This window comes from Suillus paluster (genome assembly GCF_016628075.1).
Source record: "Suillus paluster strain FC165 chromosome Unknown EDB91scaffold_5, whole genome shotgun sequence".
NCBI classification, from domain to species: Eukaryota; Fungi; Basidiomycota; class Agaricomycetes; order Boletales; family Suillaceae; genus Suillus; species Suillus paluster.
In genome coordinates, this window is record NW_024537565.1 from 1,123,069 (window position 1) to 1,141,034 (window position 17,966).

The 17,966-nt window shown below is 49.2% G+C and overlaps 10 protein-coding genes across 10 annotated transcripts; 3 read left to right on the plus strand and 7 right to left on the minus strand.

The window, feature by feature from the left end:
* Nucleotides 1-262: 262 nt before the first annotated feature.
* On the plus strand, nt 263-868 carry EDB91DRAFT_1234907 (small nuclear ribonucleoprotein Sm D3; the record flags this gene model as incomplete). Its single annotated transcript, XM_041321262.1, has 4 exons — nt 263-374; nt 434-575; nt 634-710; nt 822-868. The coding sequence occupies 4 exons, from the start codon at nt 263-265 to the stop codon at nt 866-868; spliced, it is 378 nt and encodes a 125-aa protein (XP_041182303.1).
* A 527-nt stretch (nt 869-1,395) lies between these two features.
* EDB91DRAFT_1045211 (uncharacterized protein) lies at nt 1,396-1,695 on the minus strand (the record flags this gene model as incomplete). The annotated part of the gene is made up of 1 exon (XM_041313173.1): nt 1,396-1,695. The coding sequence occupies one exon, from the start codon at nt 1,693-1,695 to the stop codon at nt 1,396-1,398; it is 300 nt and encodes a 99-aa protein (XP_041182304.1).
* Nucleotides 1,696-2,748: 1,053 nt separating this feature from the next.
* Nucleotides 2,749-6,574, plus strand: EDB91DRAFT_1243848 (fungal-specific transcription factor domain-containing protein; the record flags this gene model as incomplete). The annotated part of the gene is made up of 12 exons (XM_041322348.1): nt 2,749-3,029; nt 3,092-3,124; nt 3,184-3,292; nt 3,420-3,986; nt 4,037-4,394; nt 4,448-4,512; nt 4,568-4,794; nt 4,846-5,005; nt 5,065-5,179; nt 5,237-5,690; nt 5,749-6,369; nt 6,424-6,574. 12 exons carry the CDS (start codon nt 2,749-2,751, stop codon nt 6,572-6,574), a joined length of 3,141 nt encoding a protein of 1,046 aa, XP_041182305.1.
* A 187-nt stretch (nt 6,575-6,761) lies between these two features.
* Nucleotides 6,762-7,969, minus strand: EDB91DRAFT_614817 (uncharacterized protein). Its single transcript, XM_041327890.1, has one exon. It carries the CDS (start codon nt 7,801-7,803, stop codon nt 6,949-6,951), a length of 855 nt encoding a protein of 284 aa, XP_041182306.1. The 5' UTR covers nt 7,804-7,969; the 3' UTR covers nt 6,762-6,948.
* Nucleotides 7,970-9,833: 1,864 nt separating this feature from the next.
* On the minus strand, nt 9,834-11,062 carry EDB91DRAFT_1106291 (uncharacterized protein). The gene is made up of 3 exons (XM_041317468.1): nt 10,677-11,062; nt 10,362-10,624; nt 9,834-10,311 (listed from the first exon to the last, which is right to left on the minus strand). Exons 1-3 carry the CDS (start codon nt 10,855-10,857, stop codon nt 10,120-10,122), a joined length of 636 nt encoding a protein of 211 aa, XP_041182307.1. The 5' UTR covers nt 10,858-11,062; the 3' UTR covers nt 9,834-10,119.
* Nucleotides 11,063-11,067: 5 nt separating this feature from the next.
* On the minus strand, nt 11,068-12,075 carry EDB91DRAFT_615110 (uncharacterized protein). Its single transcript, XM_041327892.1, has 6 exons — nt 11,796-12,075; nt 11,726-11,736; nt 11,556-11,676; nt 11,433-11,499; nt 11,326-11,374; nt 11,068-11,265 (listed from the first exon to the last, which is right to left on the minus strand). Exons 1-6 carry the CDS (start codon nt 11,935-11,937, stop codon nt 11,215-11,217), a joined length of 441 nt encoding a protein of 146 aa, XP_041182308.1. The 5' UTR covers nt 11,938-12,075; the 3' UTR covers nt 11,068-11,214.
* On the minus strand, nt 12,028-13,517 carry EDB91DRAFT_615066 (uncharacterized protein). The gene is made up of 8 exons (XM_041327891.1): nt 13,205-13,517; nt 12,732-13,153; nt 12,630-12,680; nt 12,528-12,578; nt 12,425-12,475; nt 12,322-12,372; nt 12,118-12,270; nt 12,028-12,066 (listed from the first exon to the last, which is right to left on the minus strand). The coding sequence occupies exons 1-7, from the start codon at nt 13,266-13,268 to the stop codon at nt 12,169-12,171; spliced, it is 792 nt and encodes a 263-aa protein (XP_041182309.1). The 5' UTR covers nt 13,269-13,517; the 3' UTR covers nt 12,028-12,066; nt 12,118-12,168.
* On the minus strand, nt 13,297-14,531 carry EDB91DRAFT_614614 (DUF1771-domain-containing protein). Its single transcript, XM_041327889.1, has 6 exons — nt 14,235-14,531; nt 13,954-14,170; nt 13,894-13,904; nt 13,710-13,830; nt 13,587-13,653; nt 13,297-13,532 (listed from the first exon to the last, which is right to left on the minus strand). Exons 1-6 carry the CDS (start codon nt 14,406-14,408, stop codon nt 13,469-13,471), a joined length of 654 nt encoding a protein of 217 aa, XP_041182310.1. The 5' UTR covers nt 14,409-14,531; the 3' UTR covers nt 13,297-13,468.
* Nucleotides 14,465-15,836, minus strand: EDB91DRAFT_1216879 (ornithine decarboxylase antizyme-domain-containing protein). The gene is made up of 5 exons (XM_041320839.1): nt 15,750-15,836; nt 15,611-15,699; nt 15,417-15,557; nt 14,891-15,376; nt 14,465-14,841 (listed from the first exon to the last, which is right to left on the minus strand). The coding sequence occupies exons 2-5, from the start codon at nt 15,664-15,666 to the stop codon at nt 14,655-14,657; spliced, it is 870 nt and encodes a 289-aa protein (XP_041182311.1). The 5' UTR covers nt 15,667-15,699; nt 15,750-15,836; the 3' UTR covers nt 14,465-14,654.
* A 114-nt stretch (nt 15,837-15,950) lies between these two features.
* On the plus strand, nt 15,951-17,478 carry EDB91DRAFT_1106303 (ribosomal protein S5, N-terminal domain-containing protein). The gene is made up of 4 exons (XM_041317469.1): nt 15,951-16,082; nt 16,274-16,404; nt 16,460-17,006; nt 17,056-17,478. The coding sequence occupies exons 2-4, from the start codon at nt 16,295-16,297 to the stop codon at nt 17,173-17,175; spliced, it is 777 nt and encodes a 258-aa protein (XP_041182312.1). The 5' UTR covers nt 15,951-16,082; nt 16,274-16,294; the 3' UTR covers nt 17,176-17,478.
* Nucleotides 17,479-17,966: the final 488 nt, after the last annotated feature.

The following is a 17,966-nucleotide window of genomic DNA, read 5'->3' on the forward strand; positions in this document are numbered from 1 at the left end:
GGAATTCATGCCTTTGAGCTGAAACATACAGCAGTCACTGATGCTGGCTGCTCTAGAGAACTTGAAAGAAGGATACGAGCGATGTCACTGTGCCGGCTTGATACGAGCTGAGCAAGTCAAAACAAGACTGTCCGCTTTCGAGTTTCCGCGTGCTGCGGCCACAGGCACTTCCGACTTAGGAAAGACAAAATGTAGCTACCAAGCAAGACCAAACAACACTCCTCCCAAAGAATTCGAACCCAACACCGACAACCATTCAGAAATGGCAAACACGGGTCTTGGTGTGCCAGTTAAGCTACTCCACGAGTCCTTGGGACACATCGTTACCGTGGAACTCAAGACAGGTCAACTTTATCGTGGAAAACTCGCTGAAGGTACGTCTATTTGCCAGTATCACTGTCATAGATCCTGTCTGATTCATCTACTTTGCTAGCCGAAGATAACTTGAACATCTCGCTCAGAGATATAACAGTAACAGGACGAGATGGTCGTGTATCGCAACTAGATCAGGTGTATATCAGGGGAAGTATGGTCAGATTCTTCATTGTACCGGATATGCTGCAGAATGCCCCCATGTAAGTTGCATGTCCGCTCGCGATTGGATTTCAAGATCCCCCTGATCTTTTTACTTAGGTTCAAGCGAGTTGGTCCCAACGCCATGCGCGGAAGAGGTATTGGTACTGCCCGTGGTCGCGCAACTATCATGAGAGGTTCGTTCTTGTGTTTATCTGTGTTATATTATTTACCAACTGATCAATGTCTTTAGCGAACGGTATTGTTTTCTTCTTCTTCTGGAACCCGCGATCTAATTGAAATCATAGCTCGTCGGGGACGTGGCGTTCCCGCCCCAAGAGGCATCAGGAGGTGAGGTGATGACGTCCCTGCGGCTGCGGTAAAAATGTACATATTATCATAATTCTGTAACCTGTGCAACGCCATTGTGTTTTTTTGACTGCAAGGGTTCCTTCGTGCAACTCTTGGTTGCAAGCTAGGGCCCTCTAATGCATCCTAAAATATATTCGTCTGGAAGAGCTCACTTTTGCTTTACGCTCAAGACTTTCTTGAGCACCGACACTCACTCACTCACTCACTCATTGCTAGAAATGAGGAAAGCGACGTCTCACGAGTTTCGAGTTGCAACTCTCAGATAGTATCTACAATGACTCACTACTTTAACCATTTGCAGGAACGTTCTTCGTACGTTACATCATTAATACTGATGCATAGTGTGCAAGCGACCAAACTTTCAGCGGGGCTAAGTTTGGGTTAACGTTAAGCAAGAGGACTGTCAACGTTCTAAGTGTACCAAAGTAGAAGCAATCCGCCGGGATGTCATCTTGCTGAAATGGGTTGATGAAGTTAAAAATAAAATCAATTGGGTCGTAACTAGTCGAACTAGAAGTCAGAGACACGTCCTTTGAAACTCCAGTCGCCGCCGTCTTCAGTCCATTTCCCGACAGGCTCCCTCTTCGGACCTCCTTGTTCTCCAGTTTTGGGGTTGATGTCACCCTCAAACTCGGGCGTTAAAGGCTTGCGAGCATCAGGATGTAACGACATTTGTGCCTCCGCTTCTCCATAGGAGAGGGTTGGAGATGAGAGGGGCATTTGGGCACTACGCTGGAGTTCTTCGAACTCTCGTTGAAGTTCGCGTGGAAGGGGAGGAGGTGAAGGTCTATTCAAGTTGGACGAATTCATCCGTCGCGTTGGGAAAACCAGGTATTGTTGCGGGGCTGATTCCAATGGACGGAGCCGAAGAAGAGGATGGAAGGAGATGCGGGATAGCATAAGGGGCTTCAAGATTTACCAAGCTAGTACTCGCTGCGTCATGGAATGCTTTAATACCGACTCTCCATTTGGAATGACTCACTAGCGAGTTCTTTTGAGGTACGGTTGACCAGATGACTCCACAATCACAATACCTGCCGAGGCAGTGATTATGTTAAAAAAACGAGCCCGTTACTAGTACGATTATTTAGTGTTTTAGTTTGCTGGTACAAAGCGGCTGTAGGCCTGGATGAGCACTGGTTAGCACAGGCGGCAGCCTCGATGGTGATACCTCACCTCGACGTGTATCAAATGACGTGTGATAGTGAAGGACCAACTTGAGTGATAGTTTTCAAGAAGATGAACCTTCTTGGTTCTTTAAAAGAAGCCTTCAACTGCCCAGCGATGTCGTTTGTTCGAAATTTGTGGTTCAGCGACCCAAGGTTGCCGGCGGCAAAAGGGTCGATCGATCGCAGACTGCCGGCGGGTTCCCGCCTATGACTACTTTAGGCTACTTTAGGCTGTTTTAGGGTTATTGTGCGGGGGGAAGTCATTTTAATTTTTGGTAGAAAAGAAAGTAATAGAATAACATCTGTCTATATTTGGTAAATATCGGCTTAGATTACGGCACCGATAATTGAAAGTCCGACGAGCACGTGAGACTGAACGTGAGGAGGGATGTGCTGACCAAAAATATTTAACCTGGTTTGTCGTGAATAGTGATTAATGCTATGTTTTCTTGTATTGAACCTTTCTTCTTGACTTTCACACCCTTAAAGCAGATCTTCACATCCTAGCAATCGTTCTAGGTCGACCAAATTTCCTTCAGACGCCTAATTCCCCAGGGCAGTCTTTGATTTTGTTACCGCGCCCTGCCGCCAGTTTTATTTTAGCACGCTCGAAATACTATCGTGACCCTTCCTTTCCTCTCTCGTTGCTCCCTCCGATCATCGCATCGTTGCAAATCCTTCTACCCTTCTTCCTATGCATTCTACTCGTCCCTACTACTCTTCAAACGCCTATTCGTCTAATGTCGTAGATATTGGCGACCCTTATGTCGTGTCCCAGCAGCCTATGGCCAGCACGTCCATGGTCACTCTACAGCAGACCTCATCATACGCCAGTGATCAAGTCGCCTACAAGAAGCGAAAGATCGAACGGGCCTGTGATGCTTGCCGCCGTAGAAAGACTAAGTGTGATGGCCCGCACATGCCTGACAATATCTGTACCAACTGTACACAGAACCGCAAGACCTGTTCTTACGTGTATGTCCAAGGATCTCTTGCCCAAACAAAGTTAAGTTGCTCAACGACCGTGATTCTTACAGCGAGGCTTCCAAGCCTAGAGGTCCTCCAAAGGCGTCAGTACTATCCCTGTTCTCTGACTAATCATGACAATAGAAACTGAGACCGTGTGCAGATACATCACCGGTCTCGAGGACAGGTTGGAAAGAATGGAGGCACTTTTAAAGCGGGTGCGTAAACCTTACGTCAATTCACCCCCGCGCGGCGTGTTGGGTGTCTCGAGAGTGTGTCAAGGTCCTCCATTGCAACCAGACCCATCAAACTCCATCACATTTATCAATGGAGGAAACTGCATTCTATCTTCCGCTTGTCCATTCTGTTGTTCCTGTCTGACTGATTACTATTGTATAGCTCCGCCCTGAAGCTGACTTCTCGGAAGAGCTTGGTTCACCAGTTATCCGTGATTCATGGAAACATGATACAGAACCGCAGCACCGTCTTTCCCCTCATGAAAAATCATCATCACCAATCGCTCCTTTGCGAGCTCATGGGTCTCCTTCTGTCGGTGCTGGCTTACCTGTTGGTTCATCTGGCACTAGTATTAGGAGTCGGCGTTCCGCTGGCACCCCTCGCACTGATACTGACTTATCATCGGACGCGAACACATCCTCGGAGAGTGAAGAAGTTGGCGAACTGAGTCTTTCCCGCGGCATGAAGCGTCTAACCATTCGTGGGCTTGAGCCTGCCCAGGAACATTCCTCATTGGTGGATAGTCAAGTTCGCTTCCATGGCAAGAGTAGCTGCTTCAAACTCATCGAACCAACTCGAAAACTCCGGGAAGAACACATGAACCGCATAATTCAAGAGTCATACTCGACTGATGTTGAGAGTGGGCAGGGCTGTCGCAGCTCACCAGAATCGACGAGTTCTGTCAGTTTTACACCAATACGACGGCCAGAATTCTGGACCACGCCTTCAGTAAGCATCTATTCTTATCAGAACATCAAAGTACTCATCGCTTGTTCTAGTGGGAACTTGCTTTCGAAGGTTTCCAAGACAGGCTCGAGACCCTCTGCCACTCGCTAACAAAGGAATTCCCTTCTCCTGACTTGGCTGACAGTTTGATCGATTTATTCTTTCTCCATATCAACCCTCAATGTCCGCTTTTCCATCGGCCGACATTTGAACGGCAGTGGCAGGAGGGTCTTCAACAAAAAGATCCTTGGTTTGGATGCCTTTGCTTGTCGCTATTTGCTGTTGCTAGCCGCTGGTGCGACGATCCACGCGTTTTGGATGGTCACGAGTACGACATCCCCGAGGCAGAGATACCTGACGAGGGGTGCAAGTGGCAAAGAGCAGGTTGGAAGTACTTTAATGCGGCAGTTGGTATGCCAGCAATCTCGTTGATTTTTTATCGCGGATCTCATTGTTATCTGCAGATGTTCACCGCGATTCTCGAAGCTTGTTCCATCCCCCTGGCCTCTTTGAGGTGCAGACCATGTCTGTGAGTAACTTTACAAAGATAACAGTGATCTCCAAAAATAACATTTATCGCACAGTTGCTAGGCATGTTTTTACGCGGTACCGCTTTTCATCCAGTCGCATGGCTCTTCATTAGTATTGGCCTCCGAAAAGCTCAGGACGTTGGTGCACACCGCAAGAAGATCTACGGAGCGAAGCCAAGTGTTGAGGAGGAACTGTGGAAAAGAGCATTTTGGGTGCTTGTGCTATACGACCGGATAGGAAGCGCTGCTCTTGGGCGTCCATGTTGTTCGGGGGAAGAGGAGTAAGGGGCACAGGGCTTTCTATGTGACCCTTCTGACGCATCATTATCCAGCTTTGACGTCGACCTTCCACTGGAAGTTGACGATGAATACTGGGAACCCGAAGATCCCGAGAAAGCATTTCAACAACCACCGGGAAAGCCATCAAAGATAGCAGCTTTCAATTCCTACCTAAAGTTGACCAAGATCTCGGCATATGCTCTAAGGACCATTGTGCGTTTTCCCATCCCTCGGTTGTCTCTTACGAGTGACTAAACCTTTTCTTGGCGTAGTATGCCCTTGACAGGTCCAAGTTATTGGTTAGTGCCGCGCGTCCGCGGTGGCAAGAGGTTTTGAATCACCTTAGTACCGCAATGACCGAATGGGTTGACTCGGTGCCTCCTCACTGTCAGTAACCACTCATTATCATCATTGGCGTCGATCCATCTCACATTTGGATTGCAGTGCAATGGTCACCTCACATGGAAGATCCATACTTCGCTAACCAGTCGGTCACGCTGTACACCACCTATTACCTCATTCACATCCTCATTTACCGTCCCTTCTTGCCCGGCTCACTTCGCTCACTCTCTAATTCTCCCCCGCACGCAAACATGCCCGTCCCCTGCATTGCTGTCTGTGTCAATGCAGGAAAATCGTGTGCGAAGATACTTCGGTCGCAGATACAGCAGGGTATATCCAATGTACCCACGCTCATATGCGGGTCACACATGTGTGCTGCGATTCTTCTCATGCACTTTTGGGACTTGAAATGGCAAGAGCGCAAACAACTCCAGTCTGGTGGAACAGAAGATGTGAAGCCGACGCTTGCGATTGCGATGGCGGAGCTTCTTGAAGACGTCTCTTTCTTCATTAAAGTGCTTGAACATGTGAAACCGCGATGGAGAAATGCCGAGATGTATTTGTACGTGAAGTGGTTTATTGTCTGATCGTTACTGAGGTTTCCTGCTCTCTAGAAAGGACCTTAGTACTTCAATGCCGCACAGCCTTAACGGCTCTAGAAGCGATAATTGCAAAGCTAGCCTGTCACCCCAAAGTTACGGAGGAAAAGGCGACGCACGCACTTTGTTGCCACTACCAGAACATCACGCCCATTCTCGTCCTGCGCTGCCGCCGATCACACCATACCCATACGTAACACCGGCCGAACCCGTCAACCGCAGCCCTCAGTGGTTCGACTTCCCGCACCTTACCAGACGTCCAGTTCCTGCAGTGCTACCCTTGTGGGCGTCCCATGGACTACCGCAAAGTGGGGCAACCCCTTGGGGCTCTCAGATCCAGACTCGTCCCCTGTCCCTACTGTCTTCCCATCCTCATAATTATGACGATCCCGCCATTCATCATCCCATAGAAGGCAGGAAGGCCTCGGCCTCCAGCCTTGACTCTGGAATAATGATAACTTCGAACCTGGTGCACAGACCTGACCCAAAAGTGCCACGTAGCGAGCGTCACGTATCACGCCCGCAGTTTGAACCAGCAACCTGTTCACCATTCAGTAATTACGCCCAACATAGTGGAAATGGCCACATGCGTGCCGACACTGTGCATTATCCATATGCCGCTCCTGCGGAATCAAGGTCTGCCTTTCGTTTCATTAAAACTACCTCTTCTCATGTCGTCCTTCACCGTAGGTACGAGTGGCCAGCAGCCGAGTGGGAGCAACCATATGGACCTCGTTCATCGATTGTCGGCCCTCCTCCACCTCGTCCCAGCCAGGCCCCGCACGCCAAAGGGGGTGAATACTCCCAGGGACATATCCTTTCATATTCCGGGCACTATTAATCTCAGCGGGTAGACAGGGTTTATGTATTTAACGACTTTTCATGATCAACTTCGTGATACTTGATGTTAGGGCCTCACTGAATGATTTATTTATCTTCTAGTTTACATACCATTCGTCGTAGTCTTAGCTACTGATCAGTTTTCTTTGATATTTGCTGTCGTTTCTGCATGTAATCGAGTGCTTGATCTTGCCTCGACATGCAGCACCTGTAAGACTACGAAAGTCCGACAAGGTCCATACTACAATCTTGTTCTACAGCTGCGATTCCTTCAGCTCAGTGTATACGACACCCCGCTGCAAAACCATAATACTAGGCTAATTGGTCTGGGCAGGATGACTGTATCATATCCACAACGACCTCTAAGGTCATTTGTCAGGGGCTGACATCCCAGATGTCATCTCCTTGCTCCCATTGAGAAAGAACAGCAGTTGTGGCTCGTTTCGCTATGATTCGGGTAGGGGGACGGTGTCCAAGACACTTCTGCATAGTGGTACCGAGAATTGAATCAGTACGCCACTCTTCAATCTCTTTGCGGTGTGCCTCGCCCCCTGCACCCGTGACATGAATGACGAGGATCCCGAGTCTTCCTTCCTCCAAAACGGGTTCGAGCATCTCCTTGACGGAACTAGCACTTCCATACAGCCCGTGCCTATACATAATCGCCAGATGCGTGAGATAAGGTAGCTCTCGGAGACGAGCGACACTCTCAAATGTTGTAGCAGGTGTTAATTGCATACTGAGGTGGGTGACCAGAGGAGAGACAATGGACATGTCGAGACCATCTCGACAAGCAAGCGTTATGAGGTGTTGTTCGTGGGGTGCGATAGGAAGGCGAAATGTCGTGGTCTCCAGTGGCGCGACGGGCTGCTTTAGGCCCCGAGCGCAATGGACGTATAAAGGCACGGAAAATCCACAAACGAGACTTCTGACGCCAGTGCACTTTTTCAGCACTTCATCTATGCTGCTGATAGGACCCAGTGCAGTCACGCTCAACCTCTGCACTAGATTCTGCGCGAAAGCATCTGGTTTGGAGTTGAGGGTAGCAATGAATGCTACGAGGGAACGACTGGATGAGAGGGAGACTGTGTGGTAAAGGTTGCGTTCGACATGATCGTGCACCCAGTGCGAAACAAGCGATAGTGCCACAGCAGTGGGACGATGACTAGATGCCAGCGAGAAGACGAGGAGTAAGAGCTCAGGCGGGAGAGTAACGAAGGGCGACCCCATGAGCGTACCGATGAGCAGGTTAATAAGTACTGTGGAGGCTGATAGGCGGTCGTATAAGAATCTTTATACTTGCGAACGTGATGCGACTGCAACAGAACACGTCATATTTCTCCCCCAGTTGGGGTCAGGGTTTCTCGAATTGCTCCACCTGCTCCACCGATGCTTGACGAGGCTTGTTATCAATGAGCGCCTGTAAAAGACGTACGAAAGTCGGTCAAATGTACAGAAAAAGATAGAAGGTTGCAGAGGAAGATTATCGTTGCCGGGCATAATGCCATGGAGTAACCAAACAGAAGATTAGCTGAATGCACTCAATTTGGAAGGTCGAAAAACTAGTTGGCCAGAAGTTGCTCAATCACGATGCGGGGGGATATCAAGCACAGGCACCCAAACCGCGGGAACCATATGAAGGAATTATGGGGTGTGTCGGAACTTACGAGAGATGAGTGCATTCCCCCTTGACGTAGCTGTGGCAAGTATAGAAGGATATAATTGACCTCGTCCCAAATATATGTGTATGCGTAATACGAACAAAATGATTTGTTGATAAATAGGGATGATGGACAAATATAGAATAGCATGACCAAGGATGAGATCAACGTGGATGACAGCGCACCTATGTAAACCTTGTTAAGCATTCTCATTTTCCCTCGTTTATATTTCGAATTGCGAGGTTATTCAAGACTTTCCTGTGGAAATCATTTTCGCACTTTCTCCCAGACTGAACAAGGTTCATAAATTTAAAGTGCCCACTCACAAAGTTCATGCCTGCGAATTTCGAGGGGAGAAAGCCTAACGGGAGCAGGAAGCAACAGTTACTTGTCGAGTGCGTGAGATGCTGGAACGTTCAGGCCCCAGGGCCTAGCGGGGCACTGGCACTTGAGTCCACACGGTCGTCGGGTAGCCCCGCCGATAATGTTGGACGTCCCGCTGGTGTTTGAGGTATTCGAGACGAATATTGGCGTTAGACCAGGAAAATGCTTTCTCCCGCTGATGGCATTCGCGTTGCGCTGCAGAATTTGATAGAAAATGGATGGATGATGATCCTCGGAAAAGCATACATATTGACCTCGGGTTGCAAAGACGTCCATAATTGAAACCCTGCGGGGCGGGAAGCGCGATCCTGAGGATCGTGGGAGCGAAACAAGAGACAGGCCATGATTTTTGATGCGGGAGCCTTCTGCACGATGCTGCGAGGCTATAGCTAGTGGTGAGAGTGGTGCGGTTGTTGTGCCAAGGTGGTGAGCGCGTATTAACTGGAAACATAGTGCTGTAACACATCGAAGAACCCATACGGGAGTCCAGTGCGTTCTGGTCGACGCTTTAAGCTTGGGATGTTCTTCTGGAGGAATGAAATTGCCAGGGCAAGTGCAATAGACAAGTGTGACATAATATAGTGCAGGTCAACCCACATAAGTAACTTTTGACAGGAGAAATTGCACACCTGCTAAGACTCCTTCTCTGACTCGCTCCGAGCGCACTGTCTATATGAGAACGAGTTCGAATTTCCTCACAGCGAGTTGCAATGAGCTGGCTAGATGTCCTCAGAAAGACGCGGCATCGGTGTTCGGGCGATTTGCCAGTGGGTTCAAACGTGGTCAGAGTGTCTTGTCGCTCAGTGACATCATGCGGTGGCGAATGCAGTGCCATTGGAAGCAAGTGAATGAATTCCATGCGCGCCAAACACCGAATCTGGTGGTAGCATACTATGAGATTCCAATGTCCTTACAAGTTTGCACTGACCTAAATCCGATTCGCTTGCCCGAGCGGCTGTTTTCAACTTGAATTCTCCGCTTGCTGCTTTCCAGATGATGATTTATTTGCTGGTACCTGCAGTGTTAGTTTTCTTCCATCTGCAGAGCACGACAAGTTAGCAGTGTTTCACTCATCGCCCTCCAGCACAAGTGTACCGTGATGTACTCGCCGTCTGGTGCAAATGTGACCCTCGAAACAATCACCCTGATGTCCCTGGACGAGACTGGCACACTTTCTTTCGTCAGAACTTCCCACACCACGATGCTTCCATCCCTTACATGTTAACGGATACGTAGTGATGTTTTCGAGGTCTATGCAGCCTGAAGTTTATCTTCATTCCTATCGCCCACTGACTACTTACTCAACCCTAATCAATAGCTTGGCGGCACCAATGAATCAATATACTACCCCGCCCGGCTCCTCATGGGGATGGAAGATTATTTGGGTGGGCATGTCCAATGCCGCCTGTCGACAACCAATACACTTTCACGGGAACCCGTCGTACACCATGACGACGGCCATAGATCAGAGGAGTGAGTGAAGCGGGGGATAGTGTGATAGTCAACGCTTGCTGCGAAGATCTCCCTGGTTGTGATTAATGCCTTCCAGTGATCCATCTTCATGGTCTGCAGCAAGGACACCATCGACATTCCCTGGCTTCACATTTGAATGGGATGTCCGTCCGTGACTCGACATTTCTGCAATAGCCTGCTGGCGAGTCCAGCTAGTCTGTGCAACAAATGCAGCAAGAGTCTAGAACAGAATGATCGGGTGAAACAGTCCACGTAAGAACAGGCACTTACCAGCAAAACAGTAACCATAATCACTCTCTCTTTCCACCGTTCATCGCTAGCTGTATCGTCGAAATGAGGGCGGCGCGACCTAGCTGACCATCGTATCGGGTCCGCTTTGTGAGTGGCTTCTACCGGTTCGCCTGAAGCAGATGTTTTCCCTCGAAGCATGTCATACGCTCGAGAAATAGCTTGAAATCGCGCCTGCGACACCTCGGGGGGATAATAACGAGCGACAGCCGAGTCAGGGTGGTAAATTCGGACAAGTTCATAATCTGCTTTGCGTTAGGTCGTGCGAGTGCAGTAGTAGTATGAGATGATACGTGCATCTCCGTTTCACGTCCTCCTGCTTTGCATTTCGCGGTAAATGGAAAATTTGGTGCGGCTGGGGGTTTGTTTGTGTTGGATATGGGTAGGGATTGGTACTCCTGGACGCGTACGAACGAGAGTTCTGCAGTGCACTAAGGAGTGTGCGCACTCGAGAGTGAAATGTGGACACTCGCTGCATCGGTGCACAGTGGGTCCGTCTAAAGATTCGATGTTGTGTGCTGGCCAGCCAGCTACCCGCGAATTCAGCTGCCTGGTGCCTAGAGTAAGACTAGTCCAATAGTACAAGTCTGGCTGGATAAACGATTTGAACTTACCTCAATATTTACGTAAACAGTGTACTTTGTAGTCTCGACTCTCTAGTGGTCAGACCTACTCATGGACGAATTCGAAAGGAAGATAGTCGTTCCTTCTAGGCGAGTTAGCACTTGCCTCCGTAATTTTTTAAATCGATACACGACGTCGTTGAACCAGTAAACTGTAGTAACAAGCCGGCCTACATCATACACGATATCATACACTAAGTACACCAAGACACTTATCCTTCAAGTACAGTATCATACATCCTTGGGTATGAAAAGAGGGAGGACAGCACAGAAAAAAGCATTCTTTACCCGAGTTGGTCATTAGCCTCCGTTACCAGACTCACAACAAGGCAGCCGTCATTGAGTGGATCGACTTCAATGGGTAGACCCAAACTGCACGACATTCACGATGAGAACCGACTTACGGAGACACTTATTGCGAAGCCCATACCTTTTCGCGTGATCCTGGATTGCTGGTTTGATCTTCGGGCCCTTACCATCGGAGTGAATTCCCTTTCCTTTCGCAAAATGAGAAACTTTTTTTCTAGAGTTGGAATGTGCGGTTATGTCTTACCTACGATCACACGAAGTGACAATCCTTCACGGTCCCGAACCTCTTGAACAGCGTCGTCGAAGCGGAGCAAGGCTTCTGGGACATAGAGTCCGTGGAGATCAACTGTATTGGATTTGCATTTCTGGAACAAAGCGTCAGACAGCGGCGCCTTGGTAAGAACGACAACAAACTTGATTATTCTCTACATGAGGTTGGAGGTAAGTTAGTGAATCCCGCACGTTCCGTTCATCACTTTCATACCTTGAAATATTTTCGTGCTGGCTTCCTTATCTAAGCGCACCATGTTGTCTTTGTGCGCCTCACCCATCAGAGAAAGCTGTTTAGCGAGCCTTCGCTCGTTGCGAGTAAATGCTTCCTTGCTCTGCTTGAAATATTCCCCCATCCGATTTCCCTCAATTCTGGCTTTGTGACGAAGAGACGCGGGGTCTTCGTGGGGGTCAATCTCTATGGGCGCTACAGTAACCTCCGGCGCTCTTGTAGCTAATTCAGGTACAGAAGGACGACGTGGTTGCTACGCATCGAAGAGGTGAGCAAACAGGATATGTAGAATGCTAGGACCAACCTGAGGGATGTAGCTGACAGGCTCGACCACCAAAGGGACATCACGATGTTGCTACGTGTCGAAGAAGTGAGTAAACAGCAGATGAAGCGTGCTAGGACCAACCTGAGGGATGTAACTAACAGGCTCGACCACCGAAGGGACATCACGATGTCGCTACGTGTTGGAGATGTGAGTAAACAGTAGATGAAGCATGCTAGGACCAACCTGAGGGATGTAACTGACAGGCTCGACCACCGAAGGGACATCGCGATGTCGCTACGTGTTGGAGATGGTGGGTAAACAGTAGATGAAGCATGCTAGGACCAACCTGAGGGATGTAACTGACAGGCTCGACCACCGAAGGGACATCGCGATGTCGCTACGTGTTGGAGATGGTGGGTAAACAGTAGATGAAGCATGCTAGGACCAACCTGAGGGATGTAACTGACAGGCTCGACCACCGAAGGGACATCACGATGTCGCTACGTGTTGGAGATGTGGGTAAACAGTAGATGAAACATGCTAGGACCAACCTGAGGGATATAACTGACAGGCTCGACCACCGAAGGGACATCACGATGTCGCTACGTGTTGGAGATGTGAGTAAACAGCAGATAAAGCATGCTAGGACCAACCTGAGGGATGTGACTGACAGGCTTGACCACCGAGAGGACATCACGAGGTACGACAGGGGCGGATTGTGTAGGATATTGTGCGCTCGGTTGGCGACGAGGACGATAGGGCGATTGCGGCGAAGGTGTTTGATAGTCGGAGTGCTGCGAAGGGGTCTGGTAGGGTTCAACCGCTGGATGCCGTGGCGAGACTTGGCGATATCTGTCGTATGGCTTCCGCTGCGAGGGAGTGCCTTCGTATGGTGAATCGGATGGTGGATATAAACCCGAAGATGGTTCCTGGAGTGGCGGGGACTCGGTCTTGCCGACGAATAAACTGAGTATTTTCCGCAGCAACCAAGCTGGGCTCTTGAGCAGGGCCTCGAGGACCGATAGCAGAGAGGGGATGATCTGCATGATGTGGGAACAGAGACAGATCAAAGGGCCTTATCGTTAAACCTGAGGGTTTTATCCAGCGAATTGAGCGCTACGCCCACATATGATTCCACGACGAAAATAGGATAATGCACAAACAATGGGGAACCCTGACCAACGCGCCATCTCGTGTATGCAGCATGCATCAGAAGTTATGTCACAGTGGTATACATGAAAACAAATACACAATTATACACACATCAATATCATGCCTTTGTTTCGCAGATGAACTGGAGACGAGCGCAATATCGCAGTCGGATGTACCCGCAGTACATTGAATCAGATGCGTCCGTTCAGTATTCACAAAAAGGTATCGCAGTTGATGGTCAAGCTAACTGCACGATCAGAACGCCTGCATTCTGTGGGTCCACCTCGGCAGGAAGGTTGTGCCTTATGACAAATAGTTTAGCTAATAGGCAAAGAGGTCCAACAAATCATACGTACTGTCTCATCAAGTCCTCTAGGGCCGGTTTGATCTTAGCGACCTGGCCATTCGAGTGCAAGCCTTTGCCTGTATACTTGATGTATGAGTTATGCACAACAGCCAATGTTCAATATTTCACGCACCAACTATGAGGCGGATTTGTGAATCCCCGCGCTGTCGAGCCTCCTTGATAGCTTTATCCGAATATGATATGGCTTCCTTGACGTAGAGCCCGTGTAGATCCAATTCGCCTGGCTTGCTGTCCTGTTCACGTTATAGAAAGATCAGAAACCAACCAAGCTCATCATCACTAGAATTGCGACAAACCGAATTGTTCTCTGTGAGAGGCCAATGTAAGATGCCAAGCCAGAAAGTGACACAGCATACCTCGGAATATCCATGCACTAGCCTCAGCGTTCAGGGCTTCCATGGTACGTTCGTGCTGCTTGCCCTTCTCTGAGAGTTCCTTAGCTAGCGCACCTGCGCGGCGTGCATACGCCTCGTGGCTCTGCTGGAAGCATCTAGCCATCGCATCTCCCTCCTGGTTCGCTTTAGCGCGGAGGGATGTGAAGTGTTCATTCTGTTGATTGGCTTGGTTCTGGTCCTACAAACCAACGGTTTAGTGATCTGTACAATAAGTGAACCACTCGCAGACCAGTAGAACTTACTTGGTATCGTATACGATCATGTTGAGCTTGAGAAGGCCAAGCACCTGTAAGAGGTGTTTGTGGCTGCTGTGGTCGCGGTGGTCTCTGCTCGCCAGTAGGCCTTTCGCCTTCTGCTGGAGACGATTCTCCGCAAAATGCTTTGATAACCGAGAACAGAAAGTCGAGGAATCCCATATTATGTTGATCGAAACGGAGAAACAACGTTGGTTATGAGTGGTTCGGGCAAACGTTTTATAATAAGCTTCAGGCGCCTCGAGGCAATTCTCATAGCATTTGACAGGCCAACTATGCCCAAATTTGCGTAGATAAGAGAGAGAAAGGAGTCATTTGATTGCATACAATAATAAAGAAACAATTTGGTCGTGTGTCATGCCCACTCCTAATACATGAGGTTGGTCCACATTCCCTTTGGCCATCCAACTAAATCTCCACACCGACGAGGATGTACGCAGGATCAACCTGGAATGGTGGTTTAGTAACAACGCTTGCCCCAACGTACATGAGTGAATGTAAGAGTTCGCTCAGGCCGTCGGACACCTTGTTGAATGCGATGATTAAAGCTGAGCACTGGAGTTGTTCGTCGGCTAAATCGAGGAGAGCCACGATGCTACGGCAGTCATGTCAACACAGACATTAGATTTCTCGAAACAACGCACCTTTCGCGAAGGGACACCGCCTGGGCATTTTTTCCATCAACGTAAAGTGTCTTGGTCTTTCCAGGGAAATCAAGCACGACACCGTCGAAAGAGGTGCCCATATTCGGGGCGGTGACGACGACGCTCTTAGCATAAGGCAAAAGGCTCAATCCATCACGAGGAAAGATGGCCAAAAGAAGATCCAAAGCATCCTTGGAATGCTTGGTAGTTATACCAGTGACATCACTATCTTCATCGTCATCTGGTGTCAAGGGTGGGGTGGCAATGTCGTAGGGCGAAGATGCTCTGGTAGGAATATCGCGAGGCGGAACCGCAGATTGATAAGGCGAGTAAGACGGATGCACAAGTGAATTATTGGATGTGTTGGAAGACGATGAGTAATGCGAGAAAGAAGAAGAGGAAATTGAAGACGCCGGACTGCCTGTCACACAGTCTGACGACCCTCTGTCAGGAGGGCATTTAGCATTAGGGATGTCAAACCCGCCACTGGAAAAGTTTCAGTGCCGGGAATCAACATGAATGACACCGATGACTTACTCCGGGTCCGCCAGAGAACGCAGTAGAGTAGTAGTACATGTCGTCCGTGCCCTGCATGTGGCAAACGGCAAGCACACTAGGAGTCATGTCAGCAGAGAAAGCCCCATCTCCAACGGCTTGACAGCCGTTGCTGGATAACATAGTCAGGTCAAAGTCAAGCGCCAAACAGCATGAAGAGCATACGTGGGGCAAATACTAAATTGCTGTTTCAAAAAATTGGACATGGATGAATTGGACATGTTCTGCCAACTTGACTGGGGTGATTAAAAATTCTGTCCTTTCAGTTTAACTGGAGGCTTGGATGAAATAAACGAGCGCTTACTGTTGGTCTTTGTATGGAGCGAGGACGTTGGGGTCGTGGGACGAAAGATGCTTGTATTTATCATCAGCACCGCGTTGCCACTGTACAACCCCCGGTCACCTCTAATCTCGAACATCTGAATATACAACTGAACTAGTCTCAGTACAAAAATAACATTCTCGTAGTTTTTGAGACGAGAATGTATTATTACCCTAACGGTGTGGAGGAAACGTGTCAGGGGGGTGATTGGGGTCCCATTACCGCTTCAGGGCAGGGCTTTTGCGGCTGCATTGGAAGACAGACAGTGGAGACACCACCATCGACAGCGAGCCCAACACCGAGGAACCTCGAGATGTGAGTTCAACTCTATGCCCTTGCACACAGCTGAGTATCCAGATGGTTCCGCACGAGGAACGTCAAATAATCGTATTTTGGATGGATGGATCCATATACTATCGGATGTATCTCAGCTGGTCTCATGCGTTTATGTCTCCCGACTTCGATCGCTTCTCGGTGATCTCAAGTGCTGACTATCATCTGCGCAGTAAAATTTCCGCATACAAATAATGGCTGACGCAGCACGCGGACGCGGTGGATTCGGACGCGGAAGGGGCGACCGAGGCAGAGGTCGTCGCGGGCCCCGCAGAGGAGGCCGCAAGGATGAGGAGAAGGAGTGGTATGTATTCATCCTCTCTTTACTTGCGCTCGGCCTATAACACTGGGTCTTGTAGGGTCCCTGTTACTAAACTTGGCCGTCTCGTTAAGGACGGCAAAATCAAATCCATGGAGGAGATTTACCTCTTCTCCCTTCCTGTCAAGGAATTCCAGATCGTCGACTTCTTCCTACCCAAGCTCAAGGATGAGGTTATGAAGATTATGCCCGTGCAGAAGCAGACCCGTGCCGGTCAGCGTACCCGCTTCAAGGCTTTCGTTGCCATCGGTGACTCTGACGGACATGTTGGATTGGGCGTGAAGTGCGCGAAAGAAGTTGCAACTGCCATTCGAGGTGCTATCATCCTCGCCAAACTCTCCGTCATTCCCGTGCGAAGAGGTTACTGGGGTGCAGCCCTTGGTGAGCCCCACACTGTGCCATCAAAGGTCAGCGGAAAGGTCGGCTCCGTCATGTGCCGATTAATCCCTGCTCCTCGTGGTACTGGTATCGTCGCTGCTCCTGCATCAAAGCGTCTGCTTCAGCTTGCTGGTGTCGAGGATTGCTACACGCAGTCGAAGGGCTCGACTGCAACGATGGGCAATTTCTTGAAGGCCACTTTTGCTGCCGTATGTGTATTCTAGCTTCCTCATTGTGTTACGCTCACATTTCTGCTAGATTACGAAAACTTACGCGTTCCTCACTCCTGACCTATGGCGCGAGATTCCTGTATCAAAAGTGCCTTATGACGAGCACAGTGCTCACCTACAGCTTACAGCAAGCAAGAAGGCATACTAGATGTAGGGTCAACACAGTTTCTATCATGTATCTCTGAAAATCATGCCCATGCTTTTGCCCGAATGAGAGATGATCTTGTAAAAGGGCCGGGACACAACGCCGACCCTCGGGGCCACGGCATCGGTGGAACAAGAAACGATTTTAATTGGCTGACTAGATATAGTAAGAACGTTCACTTATGTAAGCACCCCCCACTGGATTGAAGAAAAATTCGAGCCTAGTACTAGTTGTAGCTGGATCTGTGCTTGGTATTTAAGCAAGAGATATCATAGGTGACCGGTGACCTGCAGTGGTATGCACAATGAGTCGAAGGAGGAGACATTTGGGTTGAACCGAAGTTCGCTGTGCCAAGGACAGTTTTCGTTGCCTAAATCAGCCAACGGCCGTGGGATGACGGTCATTTCAACGCTTGGTGATCTGAGTGATCTTCGTACTGGACCTTAGCTTGACCAATAGTCTGTATGCACAGTGCGATAATTTTTTTTTGGTGGTGATCACTGATCAACGGGAGTGTTCAACCTCCGAATGATTTCATGCAGGTCATGCAGATCAAATTCATAATTTTCGAAACCAGTGCGGCGGGTCCGCTGATATAAAGCACGTCCCCGATGTTCAGACGTCGAGAACCAGCCTCCTTTGTCGTTGGAACTTGCGCTCGGGATTCGTTGAAGACATTGGGCTGCACGGCATTTGCATTCCAATCACCCCTTTCGGCGCGTCAATAAAATCAGACGTTCCAGGTTCAAGTCTTCCTGCAGTACACATGATACAAGCTTCTGCCGCGGCCTAAC

What these genes read in the sequence shown, in the direction of transcription:
- EDB91DRAFT_614817 (XM_041327890.1), bottom strand. Translation starts at nt 7,803, where the DNA reads ATGGGGTCGCCCTTCGTTACTCTCCCGCCTGAGCTCTTACTCCTCGTC.
- EDB91DRAFT_1106291 (XM_041317468.1), bottom strand. Translation starts at nt 10,857, where the DNA reads ATGCAGCGAGTGTCCACATTTCACTCTCGAGTGCGCACACTCCTTAGT. An exon ending in GGAGGACGTGAAACGGAGAT is followed by an intron (nt 10,625 to 10,676) that starts GCACGTATCATC and finishes AACGCAAAGCAG; the next exon opens with ATTATGAACTTGTCCGAATT. An exon ending in TTATGGTTACTGTTTTGCTG is followed by an intron (nt 10,312 to 10,361) that starts GTAAGTGCCTGT and finishes ATTCTGTTCTAG; the next exon opens with ACTCTTGCTGCATTTGTTGC.
- EDB91DRAFT_615110 (XM_041327892.1), bottom strand. Translation starts at nt 11,937, where the DNA reads ATGGGGGAATATTTCAAGCAGAGCAAGGAAGCATTTACTCGCAACGAG. An exon ending in GTCACTTCGTGTGATCGTAG is followed by an intron (nt 11,500 to 11,555) that starts GTAAGACATAAC and finishes ATTTTGCGAAAG; the next exon opens with GAAAGGGAATTCACTCCGAT. An exon ending in TCAATGACGGCTGCCTTGTT is followed by an intron (nt 11,266 to 11,325) that starts GTGAGTCTGGTA and finishes TTTTCTGTGCTG; the next exon opens with TCCTCCCTCTTTTCATACCC.
- EDB91DRAFT_615066 (XM_041327891.1), bottom strand. Translation starts at nt 13,268, where the DNA reads ATGGCGCGTTGGTCAGGGTTCCCCATTGTTTGTGCATTATCCTATTTT. An exon ending in TTTTCGTCGTGGAATCATAT is followed by an intron (nt 13,154 to 13,204) that starts GTGGGCGTAGCG and finishes TTTAACGATAAG; the next exon opens with GCCCTTTGATCTGTCTCTGT. An exon ending in CTGTCAGTCACATCCCTCAG is followed by an intron (nt 12,681 to 12,731) that starts GTTGGTCCTAGC and finishes TCCAACACGTAG; the next exon opens with CGACATCGTGATGTCCCTTC.
- EDB91DRAFT_614614 (XM_041327889.1), bottom strand. Translation starts at nt 14,408, where the DNA reads ATGGGATTCCTCGACTTTCTGTTCTCGGTTATCAAAGCATTTTGCGGA. An exon ending in ATGATCGTATACGATACCAA is followed by an intron (nt 14,171 to 14,234) that starts GTAAGTTCTACT and finishes GTTGGTTTGTAG; the next exon opens with GACCAGAACCAAGCCAATCA. An exon ending in CTAGAGGACTTGATGAGACA is followed by an intron (nt 13,533 to 13,586) that starts GTACGTATGATT and finishes ATTTGTCATAAG; the next exon opens with GCACAACCTTCCTGCCGAGG.
- EDB91DRAFT_1216879 (XM_041320839.1), bottom strand. Translation starts at nt 15,666, where the DNA reads ATGTCCAATTCATCCATGTCCAATTTTTTGAAACAGCAATTTAGTATT. An exon ending in CAATTTAGTATTTGCCCCAC is followed by an intron (nt 15,558 to 15,610) that starts GTATGCTCTTCA and finishes TATGTTATCCAG; the next exon opens with CAACGGCTGTCAAGCCGTTG. An exon ending in GGACCCGGAGTAAGTCATCG is followed by an intron (nt 15,377 to 15,416) that starts GTGTCATTCATG and finishes AAACTTTTCCAG; the next exon opens with TGGCGGGTTTGACATCCCTA.
- EDB91DRAFT_1106303 (XM_041317469.1), top strand. Translation starts at nt 16,295, where the DNA reads ATGGCTGACGCAGCACGCGGACGCGGTGGATTCGGACGCGGAAGGGGC. An exon ending in AAGGATGAGGAGAAGGAGTG is followed by an intron (nt 16,405 to 16,459) that starts GTATGTATTCAT and finishes TGGGTCTTGTAG; the next exon opens with GGTCCCTGTTACTAAACTTG. An exon ending in TGAAGGCCACTTTTGCTGCC is followed by an intron (nt 17,007 to 17,055) that starts GTATGTGTATTC and finishes CATTTCTGCTAG; the next exon opens with ATTACGAAAACTTACGCGTT.